Source organism: Oryzias melastigma, linkage group LG7 (genome assembly GCF_002922805.2).
Source record: "Oryzias melastigma strain HK-1 linkage group LG7, ASM292280v2, whole genome shotgun sequence".
NCBI classification, from domain to species: Eukaryota; Metazoa; Chordata; class Actinopteri; order Beloniformes; family Adrianichthyidae; genus Oryzias; species Oryzias melastigma.
Window position 1 is genome coordinate 4,911,216 of NC_050518.1, and position 21,504 is coordinate 4,932,719.

The following is a 21,504-nucleotide window of genomic DNA, read 5'->3' on the forward strand; positions in this document are numbered from 1 at the left end:
GCTGCAGAAAATTTGGATTTGGAGAAAAACAAAAAAGAAAAAAAAAAGCCTTTCAGTCTTTGCACAAATTTTAGTTTTACATGACACAGAAAAAATAAAAACATCAATTTTACATTTTTGTTAGAAACAAAACTATCTTATTTTCTGTGAAAGTGTTGTGCAGCACACTCCTAGTGAGTCGATAAAAACATCTCACTCTATATTTTAGTTCAGCGGAGAACATGCCTTTCATCTGTGCATTATTAAAGTTCACTCACTGACTAGAGCTGCTCATGTTTACGCAATTTATCTGCTCTGCTTTGACTGCGTAACAATTGGACATAAAGGTACCAAGGTATATATTTAAAAAAAATTAATAGAGTTGACCCCTTTAACATGTGATGAAGGATCAGTTTCTATAATTTCATGAATCAACATAATCGTAATACTGTTTTCACATAAAAGATCCCCAATTTAAGTAAACAAATTGTTTGGGGTAAAAGTTTTTGACGCTTCTCATCAGTCAAATGTCAGTTAAAGTCAATCAAGACTGAATAGTAAAATAATAGGATTTAATTGTTTTTTTTAAGGGTTTGATTTTTGTTGTTGCATTTAAATATGACATTTTCAGGAATCTGTTTATAATGATTTTGCACTGTGACTTTCTATAAGTGTACTTTTATTTTTTAAAGAAACAATATTCTTGTGTTTGAAACCTGCCAATGTAAAGTCACATTCATTATATGTTAATTAATAGTTATGCTGAAGTCAAAATTTTAAAGATGAAAGATAATAAGATATGATAATATGAGACAATATAATATAATATGATGTTATACAATACCATACTGTACTGTAAAATACCATATAATATAAAATAAAAAATAATAATTACATGGCCTCTTTATTAAGTTAACTTTTAATATTTAATTTAAGCAAATTATTCTTTTTAATAATAATTTCTTCAAGCAAAATCTAATGATTTAATTTTAAACAGTTTGGCGACAGCTTTAAACTTGAGTAACAAGTGCAGAAAATGTATACTTTTCCACACATTTAAAGTAAAATTGTTGCATTAAAGTTGTTAAATGTGTGCAGCAAAGTCTGAATATAAAGAAAAATAATAGGTTTGAGTGTTTTCTGACAGTCTAAGGAGGGGTAAAGGATTCTGAAACTACCTAGAAGGTGTATCTTTGCAGTGACATCAACAAAAAAACAATTTTATTAAAACAAAAAGTTAATCTAGAAGATAAACATTCGGTAAGATGTTCAAGTAAAAACATGTCCTACTGAAAATTACATATCCAACAAAACAGCAGATTTGAATCCACACTATTGTTTATTTAATCTCTCTCAAATGTCCACCAGCCAAATTTGAATCAAGTATTTTTTCTGCTTTTACTTCACCAATTCCTTGAGAAAATATTTGTCTGCCTAGCAGAAAAATTCTTCATTATATCCACTGGCTAGCTGCCAGCCGTGCCTGTCTGGCTTTTGGCAGCAGCCAGGATCAGTACTGGTAGTTTTTTTTTTTTTTCTCTAGAAAAACTATTTTGTTTAAGTAAGAAAAAATGCTGGAAAAAAATGAAAAAATAAATGCAAAAGATTCCCACAGAAAGGCAGTGTTTATATATGTATTTACAATAATAATCAATACCTTGAGACTGAGCGAACAAGGAGACTGTTCTAAAAGAAATGCTCTTGAGCTCCTTCACACCAGCTTTTGTGAGAGAAGGATGCTTAAGGATAAAAGCAAACTCCAAGCCATTATAGTTAACACACAGATAAGTGTCCACTACTGTTAAAGCAGCTGCCAGGAGAGTTATGTCAAGATCCCACATATACATTTTCAGTCTTTTCACCACAGCTCACAGCCCCAAGGAAAAGAGGGGTCCTAACACACACACACAAAGTCAGAACACAAAACGGTGCTTTAAAAAGGCAACAGCTTGTTTAAAACAAGAATAAAAAAAGGGAAAAAAATGTAATATCATTCATGTTTTTACAGAAAGAAGTAAAGGTGGTTTTAATACAATTGAATGAAATCTTTCATGATTTTAGCACAGCGGTTAATAAAGGTTGGAGTTAGCTTTGGGGCAAAATCAGGCACATCTTTGTTTTATTACAGGGTTAAATGAAGTTACTTTTAGATTTTCAGACCACACATCAGTGCATAGCATTTAGAACATGCTGGCAGTCGAGCTCAAAATGTAAATTATAATGTTTAAAATCTGTAAACTAGATGAAATTGAGAACTTAGGTCGGTTTTTAAGGTAGTTTATGAAACACAAGTTAGTGAAATTTCTTTACTTTGTGTACTCTCTGCCAATTATTTTAAAGTCGCTCTTGTGTAAGCCCTGTCTTTGTCTATTGCCATCATCTCCCTCAGCATGAACTCTTGATGGATTAAAATAAATCTCAAAATATATACAGTGGCCTCCTCATCTGGAAGCAATTACGGCTCCATGTCAGGCTGCCCATGTGCATGCAATGAGCGGGAGTCCATGTCAAAACCGCTGCACAGTCCTCTGAGCAGAACCAGGCTCTCATCCTTAGAGCAGCACTCTTCAATTAAAAGCACACAGCCCAGCCCAAACAATAATGAACCCAAAGTGCAGATTTGTGATCTAAAAAGGGGCGTCAGCGGGAATCATGTCGACCTCATTCAGCTCAGCTTTAAAAATACGTCTTTTGTCTGACGAGCCTCACCGCTGAAGCCCAAAGCGGCTGCTCAGCTATGCAACTTGATTTATTCTCCATTAAAAAATGACTGACAGCTGAGGGGAGCCCCTCCCCACAAGCTCTGCTAACAACATTGGACCCACTTAATCAGCCTAAATAGCAGAGTCAAGGCCCTTGTATTTGGTAATGTGGTGAAAACAGTGGCAAGTGAAAGTTAATTAGATTAACAGTAGTTTAATGAGCAGTTGGAGGGGCCCCTGCAGATTGGATTTTAATAAATACATAGTGGCAAAAGCATCTGCTGTGCACTTCCTGGCTCTGCTGGTATCCTAATTGGCCCCAGTGGGTTGCTGTAGCTGAGCAGTGCACGGTAAAAAATGAAAGAAGGAAAAAAAACTAAATACTTACAGTTGGTTCAGGTGATTCTGTCACACAAATCATGTCTTTATTAAAAAAAATAAAAATAGAAGCAGGTCAAAAAGAAAAGAATCGCTGGCAGATCATCCGAATAAGTCACAGCAGAAAAGGGAAATCATTCGGTTAAATTAAACTGATTTGGAAATTTTCATTTCCTCCCTCGTGTTTGTTTTCAAGATAATATGTCCCCATGATGAGGTCTTTGTAGTGGCTACAGCACAAGAAGGAAAAAACAATTAATCAAACACAAATGAGCGGCGGTTGCAGGGTTATTTCCATAGCAACTGCCTGAGGGGACAACTTGAACCCTTTAATGTGAGCTGGTGATGTCTCTTTGTAAACATGTGCGCAGCAGGGGGAGAAAGCCAATGAGAGAGCCTGGCAACAAAGGCATCACAGGGCAGCAACCTCTTGGTATCAATCGAAGTTTCCATTATCTAGTGGTGAAAGGACTGAAAAGTGCTTTAAAACATTGGATCAGGGAGGTTTTGGAGTTGATATCAATCTCTTTGAACGGCTGCTAAACGTCTAAAAATGTTCCAGCAAATCTCCTACATGCAAGTCATCAAAACAGAGCTAATGAAAAGAGAATTGCTCAAGTTTGAGAGATAAAGCTTTCACTGCTTGAACTGTGGAATCAAAGCAAATATACAGTTTGCTGCAAATGTGTGTGACACATGGAAAATAATTCAATTTCACTAAACTAAACATGATTTACCATTACTAGGACATCACCTCTCTTTTCATCCATACATGCAGAGTCAGGTTTCAAACATGTAAGTTAGGAAAATGAAAGATCTTACATGACTTATTTTTTGTGTTTATTTGATTCTTATTCAAGAAACTTTGATTCAAATGGCTGAACCACCACTTTGCTGGAACTTTGATTATTTAGTCTCATTTTGGAAAAGTTTGACCCCTTAAACCAGGACTCTGCTACGGTGGCCCAGAAGTAGAAATCACAGTTAAAAAAGCAAAACAAATACTAAAAAAATAGCATTACTTTTTATTAAACAAAACAAAATTCCACAAACCAAAATGTAAAAAGGAAAACAAAAAATAGAAAAATATAAAGGAAATAAAATGAAATTTTAGAAAAACGAAACAATGAGAAAATGCAAGTTAGGTACTATGGGTTTAATTTCAAATCAAATAACTTTAAGTTCAAATGATAGACTAATGTCATCATCTTTTCCGATTTCTCCTTTCATTTTCTAGAAATGACATTTGTTTCCAATTTTTAAAAAAATGTATTTTAGCTTTGTCTGTTTTGATTGCTATAATTCTGCTTTGTTTTCTAAAATATAAAGCTGTTTTTTTTTATTTATTTATTTTTTCTGTTGGTGTTTTAATTGTTGCTGTGATGTTTTTACATTGAGTGATTTGTTGATGCGATTTGCACTTCAGGGCCACCGTAGCCTGCATCCCACAGCTCTTTACCACCTCCGTTTTGACTCTCTGGTTAAAGAGGAAAAAAATGTTTTAAATTTTAAGCAACATCAATTTTGGACTAGAAGGTGCATGAAGTGAAACTAAACAGTAAGATAAGTCAAACTTTATTCAAGTCTTTCACAAAAAGTCAGTTGAAGCTCAGAACATCACTCAGCGAGGCAGCACACTGAAACATTTAGACAGGTTTTTGAGCTCCGTGTACCATAGAAAATCGATTGGAGGTCAATAGGCGCAACCAGAATTTATACGTACATGACAGATTTTCTATTTGTTAAAAAAAAATTCAAGGATTTTCAGTGCAAAATATGGTCCAAAATCTGTTAAGGGTCACTTACTTAACTTTAGATGTTAGATTTATGAAGTTCTTGCTGAGATGCACTACACACTATTTTTAAATAATTAAGGAACTTAAATAGATTTTCTGCATTGAGGGGGTCCTACAAGGGCGTCTTTTATTTTGAAAGGAAGTCACGTGAACCTCCTTCAAAAAGTTATAAACTATTTTCTCTTTGTTTTTATTTATGCCAAAACAATAATTTAAATCAATAATAATAAAAATATTGCAAATCAGCGTCTTATTTTTCTTTGACTTATATGGTCGTGGTCAGGGACAAACTGACCTGAAGGGATATTTAATTCTTGAGCCATTGATAACAGTGTTTGGTCCAAATTACTATATATTTCCAACTGAAACATCAGGTTTTCAATAATGTTTGCACCGCAGGAAAAAATGTATTTCAGACTTCAAGCCCTTTTGAAAAGTCAAATTTTAATACAAGTTATAACAAAATAACAAAAGCTGAATTAAGGTTAAGTGTCCAAAAGACACAATTAACTCACACTAAATTGAAATAATTACCTTTTGATAAATTAACGGTTTTCATTTAGACAAGAAAACTAATAAAACAGTTACAACTTTATAAAAAAAAATGCACGAGATCCTGGAGAGACGGGTACATCATTAAAATAGAGTTTCTCGTCTTTGTCATGTTTGGTTGTTGGTGTTCCTTGTAATTTTGTCAGGTAAAAGTGCACCTTGGCTCCAAAAAGGTTGAAAAACACTGTCCTACATGAGGCAACTAATCCCTGGTGATTTTATTTTTTGTACTTTTAGCCTCCAGCTGCCACCAACACTCTTTACACGTTGAGCACAAACACCTTTTATCAAAGCTTGTTCCTTGGTAGCAATGATGAATCATTGTCCATGAGGGATGGCTGTCAAAACAATCCAGCTAATCTGCTTTCTTTGAGAACAATTGCAGTTAAATTCTATTCGTTCAGAACCATCAATTTCACATTGAGGTTTAGGATTCATGAAAGTAAAAACTCGATGAGAGAAAAAGAGAAAAACAGAGGTTAGTGCTTTGAAAGCAGCATAACTATGGTCTAAAAATGACTAAAGCACCATAAGTATACAGCAGAATAGTAATTCTGTCAAACCACAGAGCTCGAAGCGTGCAGCCCAATGAGCAGCCTGCACTTCTCAGAGGCTAAAGCTGGAAACTCTGTAAAAAAAGAGTGACTTTTGAGTAAAATTCACAGCAACAAATGCCAACATTTCAGAGGCCGACAACACAAAATAAGTGACGAAGCGCTTTCTCCCGTTTTTGAGGCAGCTCATCAGTGACTTGAGAATCCTAGCAGCTCTGACAAAAGCAGGTATCCATAACTTTCTCACAAACACTTATCCCAGGCCTCTTTTCCTTGGACGAGAGTAATGGCTTCTTTGCACTGGGCTGCACAGTGCTATTGTAGAATCACAAAGCGGTTAATTGAAACAAATGGCTCTAATAATGGGACATTATCCCCACAGGCTGGCTTTGCGGTGGGCCTAATTAGCGTTGCGGTGGAGGAGAGGAAGACAAGTCACTATGCTTATTCCTCAAAGGAGGCAGCCCGGGCCTTCTTTTACCAGTCCAGCTTGAGTCTTCTGCTTACAGCTGCAGTTTTCAAAGCCAGCTTTTGTAAACACACATATTTCCAGTCGACCATATGCTGATGTGTGGCTCCAAATCCTTTGGGTGATGGTTTTTCCTCACCTGCTCATCATCTGAACTGACTGGGCCATAAAAAGGCGGTTGGCACTATCATGAATTAAAAAGGATCCCATCCATTCATCGCTACTAAATCCAAGTTCCTGATTGGTCAGGAGTGAGCTTGACATCACCCATTGAAAATGTCTTACTTTTTGGCTCCAGAAAAAAAAAGCCAATTTGGTTGCCATTTTGACGCAATACGGGCGTAGTCATGTTGGAGCTGGAGGACAGTGATCTGTTGTATGTTGTATGTTTCTATGGCAACTACTGTCACCTGAGGGCGCTGCAGGTGTGTGTATCAGTATTTGCTACTAACAGCTATGTAGTAGAAGAAGCATTGGCTTTGCAGAGTTATTCTAGAAACATAAGAAGAGATTTAGTAATTTCAAGTGTTACTTTATATAGAGTTTAGCTGAGTCGTTAGCATGTTTTTACGCTATGATTATCTGAATAACTTGTCATATGTTGTGCTAATATCCTAGATTCCTCTGATGTTTTATGAAGCTAAGAATACATCAATGTGTTATGGTAGTAAAGCATGCATATATTCACAAAATATTTGTATCTATTCCGATTGTCAAGATAAAATATCGGTTCTTGTTTATGTATTTTGCTAAATAAGTAAAAACTTACACCCCAGTGTGATTTATATATGATGCCTTTAACCTTTTTTTGGCTGTTGTGGCTTAAAGTATAGTCCAAAAAATACAGAACGTTTAAAGTAAAAAATGTCTAAATTAATTGTTTAACTCTAGAGATTGATAAAAACTAGAATTTTCATTTTTATTCAATCAAATAAAAAGTTAATATATATATTTACAAGAAAATGTGACTCTTTTTTTCTGAATTTGTTTTAAAACTGATGTTAATGGGGGAAAAAAAGAACAACTGCTGACAATTAACATTCTGACAACTATATTAATTGACTAATCCACTCCGTATCAACGCGATTATTGACAATTCTAAACACTGTTCTCTCTCTACTTGTCATAATGATCTCCTTGGCTGTGGCAATGGCCCACAACTAATGTGATAACATGGGACATTGTCTTCCAGATGTATTTTGATTACCCCTGAAATCTGTTTTTGCCATTCCTAATTGTTTATCCCTCTGCATGATGATCCCAGAAAGTCAGATATAATGCTGTGTTCAAATCTCTGTGACCAAGCTCTTTTAAATATTCATTAGCAGTAACACTTGCCTAAGGTTATTTGAATTAGCGGCATGAATATTCATGACCTGAAATGAATGTGCGTTTGTTTTTAATGCTCAATCTGTTATTGCTCGTCTTCATTACCTCACGCTGAAGCCTGGATAATAAGTCGCGCCAAAACAAAGCTTTGCTTTTTTAAAAGTGCAATTCTCCCTGGAACCCCATTTGTTTCCGTTTAAATGAAACCGGAATGCCCTACCAATTATCTCGCTGTCATTTCTTTTGACAACTACAAGACACATTGTTCACCTCTGCGGAGGAGTGCAGCACTGAAGGGCATCTGTCTTTTTGTGAAATGGAACGTCAGCGCAGAAATATTTCTACTGTTACAGAAAGTGATTTATCTGCAAACGTCGCAGAGATGTCAGTGAAAGGCAGCGGAGCAAGCAGGTCATCTGAGACCTAAACCCTCTAAACCTACAATAGAAAAAACGCTGTTTCAATTATATCTAAGAAAAAAAGGGACAGCAAATAAACTGGTAATCCAGTTGCACTAACATGTCAACATAAAATGCAATTTTCAGCAGCAATTTTAGACGGAATACTGTCAATCGGTTGAAGGCAATTAAAGAAAAAAGCTGAAAACTGATGTATTTGTGTGTGTAATTAAGTACATGTTACAACCAAAACTATTTACAAACTGATCATCTTTTCAATTATTTACAATGATTTAATTAAGAATCTACCTAACTTATTCCTGCACAGTCCAGTTATTCCGTCTCTGCTCCACAACAGTCATGGTTGATTCTCTGTGTCCTAAATGCCAAGTGAGGCACATCACAGGAAGTTAACACAACTTTGTAGTAATCAGCAATTCTGACAAAGCAGGTTCTGAAAAACACTCAACCACACACTGAAAACACACACAAACAACTGAAAATACACAAAAAGATTGAAAACACAAACAAGAGGCAAAAAAGTAATTAACAGAAAGCCTAAAAAATGAACAAAACAGCAACAGACTGAAACACACAATACAATACTGAAAAACACAACAAACTATGAATACACACAAGACTGAAGATACACACAACAGATATCTAAAAAATACACTCAACAACAAAGTAAAACACACACAACAACAGACTGAAAAACACACAACAAAAGACTAAAAATACACATAACAACAAACTGAAAGAACACAACCGAAGACTAAAAATATGCAGACTGAAAACACACAACCACCAACTGTAAACAGACCCAACAGAACACTGAAAATACACACCCCAGAATTCTGCAATACACACAAAAGACTAAAAAACACACAACAACAGACTTAAACATAACAGAAGGGTGAAAACACACAACCACAGACTGAAAAAACACCACAACTAACTGAAAATTCAGAACAATGAATTAACAAACACAAAACAGAATACAGACAAACAACAACAAAATGTAAACACACACAACAGCAGATGGAATATACACACAACAGATGTGTCTAAAAAACACACAACAACAAACTAAAACATACAACAGACTGGAAACACACAACATAAGGCTAAAAACCCACAGGGACAAACTATAAACATGTACGTTGTGTGCATCTAAACATGTACACAACGTACAAAAACTAAAAACACACAACAACAGGCTGAGAAAACACACAAGTAACTGAAAATTCACAACAATAAGACTGAAAACACACAACAGAGTTGTTGTGTGTATGAAAACACAAAACAGAAGACTAAAAGCACACAAAAAGACAAAAAATACACATGACAACAGACTGAAAACACAAAACAACAGACTTAAATGACACACTGCAACCGACTAGAAACACACACAGCAAGCAAACGTATACAACAACTGACTAAAAAGACACAACATTCAACTGAAATACACAAAACGACATACTGACTATAAACCCAAGTAAACAAATAACAACAGACTGAAAACACACACACCACAACATTAGATTAGAAATACACAACACACACAAGCCTGTTTTTGTGTTTATGAAAACAAACAACATAGCAAACAGAAAAACACAAAATGACTGAAAATACAAAACAAAAGACTGATAAACACACACAACAACAGACTGAAAACACACAACAGACTGAAAACGAACAAACAACAGTCTGGGCACATAAATGCCTTCAAAGACTGAACGATATAAAATCTGTACCATCTTCTCCCTAACAAACTCTGTTTTTGCACCAAACTGAATCCATGTGAAAATGAAACTTTACATGAACAAAACTGTCAAATGTCACTCTGAGTATATCTGTGTTGGCCGTCAAAACCCTCCATCTGAACACGAGGTGAAAAGGTTTGTTGAACGTATGTGAAACACACGTCACCATGTCCGAGAAATTCACACAGAACCAGACATTCCCTGTCAGAATTCCCACCAGAAGTCATCTGACTGAATCCATGTCAAAAACCAAGAAGTCTGCCAGCTGCATTTGTGGCGGCGGGGGCTTCTCCTGCTCCCCAGCCAGCCTCATTACACCGATAATGAGACAGGCGTTGGGAATCAGCTTCAATATTTAAATGTGGTAACACCCCTTAAGGCTGCACATTGGGGTTGTTCTACAAACTCCTCGTCGACCTCCCATCACCTTCTGCTGGCAAAGATCCCCCTACTTTATTCATTTTTTATTTTATTTTTTTCTTTAAAAAAGATGGATCTTGCTGACAGCTCTTCAAGCCCCTACCACCAGCCAGACCTGAACGACAGGGGGGCTTGTTGAACACGAGACCCCTGGGTGCCTCCTCTTACCCCGGAGCAGGGCTGGCAGAAACACTGTAAGCTACGAGTCAGATTCGGAGGGGGTTGTCCCCCTGCAATGAGCATTCGCCAGACAGCTTGTAACATTTCACAGCATCCAAGTCATTCAGGACGCGGCTCGTTCTGCCCCAGTTCAAAGACACTGACAGAGCAGGTCAGCGGTTGGGAGGAGAACATGGAAGAGCGCTTATCACGATGTTTTAGATGCTTTAAGTCCTGCAGTTGTCTGAAAAGGTAACTGCAAAGAAATTAATATTTAAAGTCAAATTTGGTTAGAAAAAAACAGATGAAAGTAGAAAAAACTCAAACATGCATTTTGGCAAATCCTGGTATAGTAAACCGGATCACCTTAAAGTGATCCCATATTAGGAAATCAGCAAAGACAAAGAAGAGATAAAATTATGCAGAAATATTACGGTCAATCCACTGCTCTCAGTCCTGTAATGATTTAACTCTGTTTGCTCTAAGATCGAGTGTGTGCGCTGCAAAAGAGAATCCCAAAGCAGGGTGAAGTTTACAGAGCTGTAGCCTTAGGCTAAATGTTGTACAAAAACCAGCAACAACATCCCTGGAGATGAAGCCTATCTGTTGCTCCAGCTGAGCTTGTACTTGTAGGAGGTTTTATATGTGCAGCGAAGGATTTCTGTGATTGAAGAAGAAGTGTATCCTTAAGGTAAAGCCGTCGACTTCTTATTTGCCTCTTTCTGCGGCGCTGAAAGAAGCCCGCCGACTGATTAGCGTTTTGGTTTTTCTGGCTATCCTTCCATCTCCTCAAATTTACTGAGCTCATTGTGCGGCTTCCGTCAATATAGTGCGAGGAAATCAAAGGCTTACTTCTTCATTTTTGACCCTGGCTATGCCGGGAGCCTATTTCCATCCACCCATATTAGTCTTCAAGCATGCAGCAGACATAAATTCAATCTTCCTTATTATACCTTTATCAGTATGAAATTAAGGTTAATTGACTTTGCTGGGGAAACATCAAATGAAACATCCTTAATGGAAGCGAAATGAAAATAACGTCATCTCCAATTGCTTTAAAATATTTCCCAATATGCAGCCTACTTTCCTATTCTTCACCCTCAGAAATAAGCTCCTCTTGTCCCAGGAGATAATAAATGAATTGAATCCCCCCCTTCACTCCAACACCCCCCATTTACCCCCTCCTCCTTCCTTATCGGTCATCTATTTTTTTCAGAGTAAGCTATTACTTGCTGGGGTTGCTAGGCAACAAGAAATATTAATAGCCGCTATTATTAGCCAGCCTCTGCTAGAGTAGTACTAAAATGTGGAAGTGAGAAACATGAATGTGTTACATAAATCTCTGGACCTTTCACAGTGTGCGCAAGTCTCTGTTTGTGCTGTGATTTATTGCAACGACGGTTCATTTATGAGAAAAGGGGGTGTGAAATAAGAAAATGGAACATTACCCAGAAGGGCTATTTGAAAATAAATAATTGCGAAGGTGAAACAAAAGCTGTTTAAGAAGCAGGCACTCCCTCCCTGTTTGCTTCTAAAAAAATAATAATAAATGGGACAGGCTGAAAGCCACTTTTGTTACACAAACTATCCACAAAATGCAGGCATTTTGTTTTTAAATCTATCCAGTTGAATTACTAAAAGACCCACTAAAATGAAAATGGTGTTTTTAACATGTTCTTGAGGTCTTTTTCTGATGATATATAAAGAAAATTAGTCTGAATATTACTAATTTTAGTATTTCTCTATTCAAATCGCTGTGAATCAGGAGCAGATGGAAAAAACACTGTTTGAAAAAGATTGTATTTTTTCACTTGTAGACGACTAGTCTTTGGCCAAATCTGAATTCTTCCCCTACGCCAGGGGGGCAAAAATCCAAAACAAACCTTAGGTTGCGGACTGAACAGGATAAATATTTAATGAAGACACTAAAGCTAAAAGATACAACTATAAAAACGTAACTTTTTAATATAATTATGAATAGGGGTAGAGTCGTCCAAATTTAAAGATACTAATTTTCCATAACTCTCTGTTTGGAGGGCTAAATGTAGGGGTAGGGAGAGAATTCCGATTCCAATTCCTATTTTAAAGAAGTGGATGTTCTTATTTCTCTCCATAGTTTTACTGTAGCATAACTTTTTCAGGATATAAACTGACCAATCAGATGCTTTAATAAAAGGATGCGGCCTCGCGTCAGACGTTTTAAGTGTTTGTTTGACGTATTCCCCTGAGCACACATTTAGCAGAAGGGGTGTGGTCTTCTAACATGCTCACTACTGATTGGGTAAATCCAAGATCAATCACGGCTTACTAAAGACATCTGGTTCCAACATGGCGACAGACATATCACACATTAACTACTAGAAAACTAATAGAAAATGAGACAGTTTTTTTTTCCATTTTAGCTAAAAACAGCACAATCCTAGTTAAAAAATAAAATAAAAAATGCTGGGAATTCTTTTAAAATAGCTCAAAAGAAGATCGGAATTAGACTTTAACTTCTCAGAACTTCTAAGAACAATTAAACAACAAATAAAAACTGCACATTTGTATCAACTACGCGTAGTAAATGTATTCACCAGTGGATTGTGACCTAATCCTGAAGACTGGCTCTAGAGGAGGCCTCAGCTACCACCCACAAGAGAGAGAAAAAAAAGTCTGCAACTTATGCAGTTTGATTCCGAAAATCACATAAGACCTGATTAACGGAGGATAAATGCCACGGATGCTCACATTAAGGCATAAATATTCATAACGGAGGGCAAAGAGAAAAAAGTGATATTTATGTCAGATGAAAGTATATATAGCTGAATAATTCACCACACAGGCCATCAATAATTCATTTGATTCGATCCTATGATTAAAGCTTTCGAATGTGTTCACCGGGGGTGTTTACATGTACGGTTTGAAGCATGTTTAACACGAGAGAAAGTCCCTTCAGTGGTGGTGGTGGGGGGGTATCTTCAGCATTCCTTTGAAAAAGAAAAAGGAACTGACAAGGGATACCCCCCCCACCCCCCATCCCATCCTCCAAACCAGACTTTCTGTTTAAAACCTGTACCCCAGTGCAGCTCCTCATCTTCTCCCTGTTTTGCTTTGCTGATCATAGCAAATGAAAAAGTGCAGCACAGAGTTTCTTGATCCCTTTCTTGACTCTCTTTGAATTGAAGAAGCTCTGCTGCCAAGGTGCACGTCTGACAGAGAAGTGGGTTTCTGTGTTTTTTTTGTGCAGTTTTTCCAGTTGCATGTGTGCAGACTTCAGTGGATTGCTTTCCTCAGTCTCCTGCATTGCTAATTGCCACTTTGATAGAAAAAAAAGAAAAACCTGTGCTGTTGTGATCGCCGACTACAGAAAGATCTTATGGGGTTTTAGAAAAAGAAGCTTCATTTTTCACTCTTATAATAGCATCTGCGCAGGACGGCAAGAGTACGATATCTGAGGACTAAACATCGTTGGCAGGTTCTGGCTGACTTCCAGTGGTCTGATTGAGACTAATAAGCAAGCGCATAATTATCCAGGGTCACACGTTAAAAAATATGAAATACAAAAGGATGTACTCACTGAGTGCATAGGCCCAGAGAGGAGGTGAGTGTCCTGACCCAACATGTTGGACATCATGAGGGCAGGCAGCTCGGGGTAGGAGTAGGTGTTGAGCAAACCATTGTGAGGCAGGGAATGGAAGGGGTAGCCGGACTCGTGCTCCATGAGGTGCAGCAGAGAGGGGTCGGCATGGTTTGGGGGTGTGATGGGAGGAATCTCATAGTCTTCGTCCCCTCCTCCTCCACTGCCACCGTTACTCCCTCGTCCCTGACTGGAGAAGCTCTGAAAGAGGAGAAAAAGAATGTCTTTTATACAAACAGAAGATGAGAAGCTTGTAATTACAGCAACTTCTTTACTCTATATTGTGTAAATGCTTTATAGTATGTTTTACATTTTTCGGCACATAAAAATTCAATCACACTTTAAAGAAATTTCAGCAATCTTAGTATTAAAACTTTCAGCTCATTTAGGACCTTGCTGTTTATTTTCATATATTTGACAATTTTAAAGATTTTATGCAGTTTGTGTGATTTTTCAGCCCCATTGAAAATGAATAGGAACTTATTTAAATCCTTTAAAAACAGTGTGTTATTTAGAGACTTAAACAATCTTGGTATCAAAACATTCAGCAAGTACATGTTTTAAAATTTTTCGCAATTTATCAGATTTTTTTTAGCTCAATAGAAATGCATTTTGAAACCTATGCAATAAGGTATCAGAACATTTTAAAATTTTTGCAATTTGTGCGATTTTTTTAGCCCCATTGAAAATGAATGAAAAATTCTTTAAATTCTTCAAAAATTTTGTGTACTTTCGAAACTTAGACAATCATGGTATCAAAACGTTCAATTGTATACCTTGTGCTTTTGGTATTCATATATTTTACTTATTTTACATTTTTTCAAAATGTATGTGATTTTTCAGCTAAATAGAAAAGCCCTTTGAAACCAATGCAATATTGGTATCAACACGTTCAGCACGTTCAGGACATTCATGCATGTATTCTTAGTATTCATCTTGAACACATTTTAAAATTTTACGCATTTTTTGATATTTTTTTAAGAAAATGTTGAAATTCTTTGGGGACTTCTCAAACCTATGCAAAATTTGGAATCAAAACGTTCAGCATGTTCAGCATATTATTCAGCAATTAAAATAAACAGCTTTAGCATCTTCAGGGATAAGATTCAGCAAAGATTCACACTGGTTGCATTATTGCAGGCAGTGCAACATTTCTAGTTTCTTTCTTTTTTTATGGCTACAATTTGAACATAAACAGAAAATGCATGTAGATATCTTCACGTTTATGAGACAGCCGTTTGGAAAAGATGAATCTCAATAAATATGACAAAAACATAAACCTGTATCTCAGAACTCTCTCATAAAGAAGAAACACATCTCAAAGAAAGCACATTTTAATAGCAGACTGAACTGCAAAGTTGCAACTAATCAAGAGATGATAAAAAAAAACTCTTTAATTAACTCCAAAATGCACACAATGACTATTTTTCCTTTTGACTTTGCTGTTTGCTGCAACTGGCACACGCAAACTCACATCAGTCTTGCTCACTCTGTTGTGCTGAAAATAAAAATAATTAGAAATGCAAATCGATGCGCTCAGGAGAGTGTAAAGAATTCATTCATCTCAAATGTACACAAATAATTAATTAGCTAGACAACAACAGCTGCTGTACAAAGTAATTTGTTTCAGAAATCCTGACAGCTTTAAAGCAAAAAACTGTCAGCCTTTTAAAATACAGTTAATCAAATTCATTGTGTGGAAAAACAGCACAGACATTTTATAATCCCATAATTAGAACGGCAATTATGTTTTCATAAACATTAAAAAAAACTGGACAAAACAAACCGCTCAATCCTCATTATGAAATGTATGCAGAATATCCAATTGACCCCCAGCAGTTAGAACAGCACAGGCTTTATGACAGTAATAAGGTGATACATGAGCAGTGTCTTTTTTTCGGGCCCATCTTGACATAATATTGCGCGGAGAAATATGGTTTTGTGCTCTCAAAAAGAATACTGAGGATATTCACCAGGGAGAGAAAAGCAATTTTGTCAGAGGCAATCTGATGCCAACTCCCTTTTATAATGACTGAAGAAAATTAATCATCACAAATAATATTCCAGTGTCAGCCATTCAAGAGCTTTTTAATAGAATTTTTATTATTCATGTCTCGTGGTACACATCAAGTAGTCCGTTCTGCAACATTTCAGAAATCAATTCAATATCATCTTCGTGTTGGCTGTCATCTCGCCTGCCAGAGCAGCAATTCATCTTGAAAACAAATACTTTTATCAAACAAATGGCAAAAAAATGCTGAGGAAGAGCTGCGACATGCCCAAGAGCAGAACCGCTGCTTGAAGACGGGATAAAAGTCTCATAATGTGCACTATCATTGGGGGTAAAACAACCGTAATAATGGTAATAATAAAAAACGAGTATGTTTACTATCAGGGGCTGATGTGATAGTTTCTCCTCTTGTTTCTGAGGCGTGTTTTCACTGGCAATTATGACAAAAGTTTTGCCACTTTCTTGGCCTTCTCATGTTTATTGTTGCTGCTGTCACTTGTTATTCTCGTGGGTAAACACAGGATTTAATTCGGCGAAAGCACATATGGAAGATCTGTCTTTGCATCAGTAAACTAACCCCTAAATGGAGGCAGGACATCATCAGGCGGCGAGAAAGTGGCGATAACAATCAGTTTAATGCTTGAACTTGAAAATCAATTGGGTGATGACTACAACAATGTCACTTTAATGCCTATTTCACAGTTAGTAGATGTAGAAAAGGTGATGAGGATATAATACAATAAAAATAATTAATACAAATATCGACAGTGAACAAAAAGAAAAATACTGTTATTCAATGACCTTTACTTTTCATGATAGGCAAACTAAACAGTGTTCCTGATATGTCCGAATTAAGGAAATGATTGAATCTTTGTCATGGCAACACAGCAGGACTTCAATCCTATCTGGTTGTTTTATGACCATACACTCTATTGCTGTTGTTATATTTACAATTTTTTTATGATGCCCTTGTAGATAAGACACGGGACAAGGACATCACACAATTTTTACATTTTCAAACGCAGATAAATAATTCATAAATCTTCTGTCTTTCAGGACGTTGAGAGGAGTAGATAAAAGAAAGAAAAAAAAAAGAGGTCAAAAAAAAAAAAAAAGTGCCAAATGTTGATTCAGCCTTCTGTTGCTTTAACCTTCAACCCCCCCTGCAGAGGTGAAACTGAAGCAAATCTGCCATCTTCTCCAAGGAGAAAGTTGCTTTGGACATTTGAGGACTCCACAAAGTGATTCATTCATGTCTGAAGTGCCACGCCTTTTTTTCTTTTTTTTGCAGTCTTTGCAACAAGAAATCAGAACACCATGTTGTTCACTCCTGAGAGGGGGGATGTTGCTTGATACCAAATTACTTTCCATCATTTTGAACGCAAAAAGAACTATTGTAAGATCGTTCCTAGTGGTCTTTTAAAGTGTTTTTTCAGTTTTTAACATATAGCATTTTATAGAAATCGTTTTGTTTCTTCATTTCCGAGTGTTTTTCCTTTTAAATCTCTGTCAATCAAACTGTTGCAGACAGACTCTGTTTGAATGAATGATCTTCTTTCCATCAACAGCTCTGCTGCACATGCACTAAACCCTCATCTTTTCCTAGTGTGTCTAGTTCAGGTTCTGGAGAAGAGAAGATGGTATCTTCACATTGACTGCAGTCAAATGAGCCACCGTTCACATTTCTGTGGTCAAATCAGCCATCACTGAATTTATTCATTTTTTGCTAATTTCACACACTACTTATGGTAGCAGGACTGCTAACACAGGAAAATCTCCACCAGACTGCACGGAGCTTCTTGATGTGACCACGGAAATGTAAACGGCGGCTCATTTGACCGCAGCTGGAAAGGATTGTAAATCAATGAAAGAGCATTTTGATGCTGACTTTCATTATTTTACCAAGAACTCAGCTCTGAGAGACCAATAGATTGAATGTATTGATCACAGCAACGTCAATAAATATTAGAGAATTAGCTAAAAGGGTCATGGGTGAACTGGAAGGAGAAAGAATCAGGATTTTGGAGGAAGTTCTGTCCATGAAGATCTTCACTTCCTCGTCCGTGCTGACATCCAGATCAGAACCATACGGCTGGACATTACCGACATCGCTTGAAATTTTTATGTAGCAGCGGTGAAGATTTACGCTAGCGAGACACAGAGCTATCACTAATCCGACTGGGGATCAGGGGCGGGGCTGCTCAGCTCAGTTTCAAAAGCCACGCCCCCTCAGAGAAGATTTTGGAAACAGAGGCTTCAGATTAACATGAAAATGGCTTTTTAAGACATTTAGGTTGTAGGATTTTGGTTAAAAACGTCATAATCATAATTTAAACACTTGTTGGAACATTTAATTTTAAATTTAAAAAATTGTCATAGGGGGACTTTAATTATGATTATGCCGTTGTTTGCCGAAACAAAACAACTTGGATTGTCTTCTAGGACATAGTTTCTGCAGAACGGCAGTAAATTACTTGAAATTTGCCCTTGAGTTGTGACGCATGTTAATGCAGAGTAACTCAGTCCCCATTTCCCATGATCCCTATATTTACACTTCCTTATAGCCCCTCATAACCCTGAGTTAACATTATAGGTGACACAAAAACGGCGAGCAATACTGGAAGAATCTGACCATACAGTTTTGAGCCAGATACCAGCTCAGATGAGGAAAACAAAGACTTACATAGACCTAGTCGTCTAGCAGTAGATGCAACAGAAAAGAGGGGAGCAGGGAGCTTGTGGCTTGCTGTAGGCTATTAGCTTCTTTGTCACACCAACAAGCTCTTCACAATTTTATGTCTGCACCTTAAACACAATTATTTGAATAAAGGAGCACTCAGAAATGCAAATTTAAGCCTAATTTTCTTTATACATGTCCTCCATTATGAGAAAAATGCTACAAGAACAAGTTAAAAACACAAATTTTATCAGAGTGGGTCTTTAAATCTTAGAGCCAAACAAATAACTTATAAAGTACCTTATGTTTAATCCATCTTTGAAATCCATGATGAAATCGTCTGCATTTAAAACAACTTGCATCTTTAAGTTGACAAACTGCTATGGTCTTCAACACCACATTATAAAAAAAAAAAAAAAACAGATGCTGGATCAAAGTCTGTGAAGATGGTCTGTGCATGATTCAGTGTTTGAAGGAAAAAGAAATATTCTGCACACTAAACCTCTTTAATCCAATTCCAAATGTGATTGTGTGACTGAAGTCATTCAACCAGGAAGTCCTTTCCGACACACTGTCTCAGCACAATTTGCAGCCCTTTTCAGGTTAGTTAGTGTTAGCTTAGCGTGTTTCAGTCCTGCTGAGACAGAAGTTGCTTCTCTGGACAGACTGCCAGGATCTGCTGTTGGGGAGTGATCAGATTGGATTAATGCTCACAGATGTCTCCATCAGTTGCTCTGGTTACGAGAGCAGGGGCTATGTATGGAGCTCCTCTGATGGCACAACTTTCAAATACAAAAAGACACATTTGACCTCACTTTGTGTCACCAAGTCAAAAGTTTGAGGTTTGAGGTTGATTTATTTTAGCTTTAAAAAACATCCTAAATAAGCACTGATGTAGTCTGACTGAAACGTGTTTGATTTGCTGTTCCTTCAAATTTTACATTTGTGCTCTTTCTTTAACAAACTATTTTACAATCAACATTGATACCTCAGCCACAGATTCCTGTCATGTAAGTCACTTGTTTTATGTAACCATGAGACCATTTAAACCTAATCCTACCTGACCAGGATTAGGAGAGAAGCATTGACTGTATTGAGAACTGAATTTAGTGACCCCTCCCCCCCCTGGCGATCCAAACAGGAAGTACCCAATGGCTCCAGGAAGCTAAAATCCCAAAGACCTTCATGGAGAAATAAACAGCTATTACTCTTGCTTTTCAACCTTTTTTTTTTAAACATGTTCTTGACAATTTTTTCATGACATTTTTTTTCTGTAATCCAATTTATTGGTGTTATAAACTGGCCAATCAGAAACCTGCGTAAAATTGTGTGGTCCCCACGTTCAAAATGCGTAGCCTGCTTTCAGTGGAAGGGGCGTGGACTTCTAACAAGCTTACTCTTGACTGGCGAGAGTGATTGCCATAAAAGTGATGACTCAGACCGACTCGGACCAATCACTGTCATCGGTTTCAGAATGGCGGCACCCGTATCAGGAAGCCAGAGCCGGAGGTAAGGCATTTTCTATGGTTGATGTCAACACCTCGCTTTGTCCAGTGATATATATGTCTATGGCTCCAACATGGCGGTGTCAGTAACAAAAAAAAAAAAAAAAAATGGCGACTGAATTGACTTCTTTTGGTTGCCATTTTCTTCACACTCATTTGGTCCAGTTCTCCTTTACAGTCAATGGGGAAAATTTTAAAAAGGAAAATAGGTTTGATCTCTACCCCAACTTGGTTTAAACCTTACATTTCCTTTAAGAGTTTGTAATGATCTAGCATTGGTGTAAAGTCTCATTTAGGACTTTAGTGTGATGAAGTTGCAATTTTTTGTAGTCTTAACAAACTAGTAGATTTTTGTTCATTCTCAACAGTTTAATGGTAGAAAAACAGTTAGGGGTGGAGCCAACAAATTGCAGTTTTTGTACTGAAACTTCAAACTTCAAAAAGAAAATATTAACTGGAAACAAAAATAATAATAAACAAAATTTAATAAGTTAAATGTTTATCTGTCATGACTAAATGTAGTATTTATAAAGAGAAACTCTGATAATGCAAACAATATTATAGTTTGCAATCCAAGAAGTCTTTTCTGTTTATAATAGCGCTTTATCCCTTTATTTATGGGGACAATGTGATGATCAGAATGTCAATCATGAAAGAAACTGCCACCAATGATCTATAATTATAAACTAAACCAAGAAGTAAAATTTGACTTTACCCTGAGAGTGTGTCAGTCTTAAACTCTCTGCCAGCAAATACAGCTCCATCTTGTCAACCTATCTCACATAATTAAGTTAACTTACAGTGGAAACGCATTTATCAGTTTCGCCTTAAGTTCTCTTGACACAAATGGCTGCAAAGATTTGATGAAGTCATTAGCTTGCTGATGGAGCCATTTGTGGCCCATGAGGTGTTTAGTGGAAGACAGCTCATCTGGGAACAATGATGTGTTGTCAAAGGGAGGAGGATGAAAATGAAGCCTGTCATGGCTGACAGCGGGCAAATTGTCCAAAGACAAGAACTGTCTGTCTTTGATGAACTTTGCTGTTAACGCTTCAGCTTTCCTCTAATATCAAACAATTCTAAAAATAACTGATTTGAATAAAATGTATGAAATCATAGTAGTTTAAATTAGGGCTTGGTGCAGTGCCATTAATATCAATGGTGTTGGGAACACAAGTTAAAATTGACTT

General features: G+C 36.8%; 1 protein-coding gene across 7 annotated transcripts in view; it reads right to left on the bottom strand.

Moving 5' to 3' along the window:
* The window catches only part of LOC112159596 (TOX high mobility group box family member 2), a 97,985-nt gene that overhangs the window by 19,768 nt on the left and 56,713 nt on the right, over nt 1–21,504 (bottom strand). For all 7 annotated transcript variants that reach the window (XM_024293779.2, XM_024293778.2, XM_024293777.2 and 4 more), the window contains one exon: nt 14,062–14,322. In XM_024293779.2, coding sequence (XP_024149547.1) covers nt 14,062–14,322 — 261 coding nt within the window. The remainder of the gene's footprint in view (nt 1–14,061; nt 14,323–21,504) is intronic.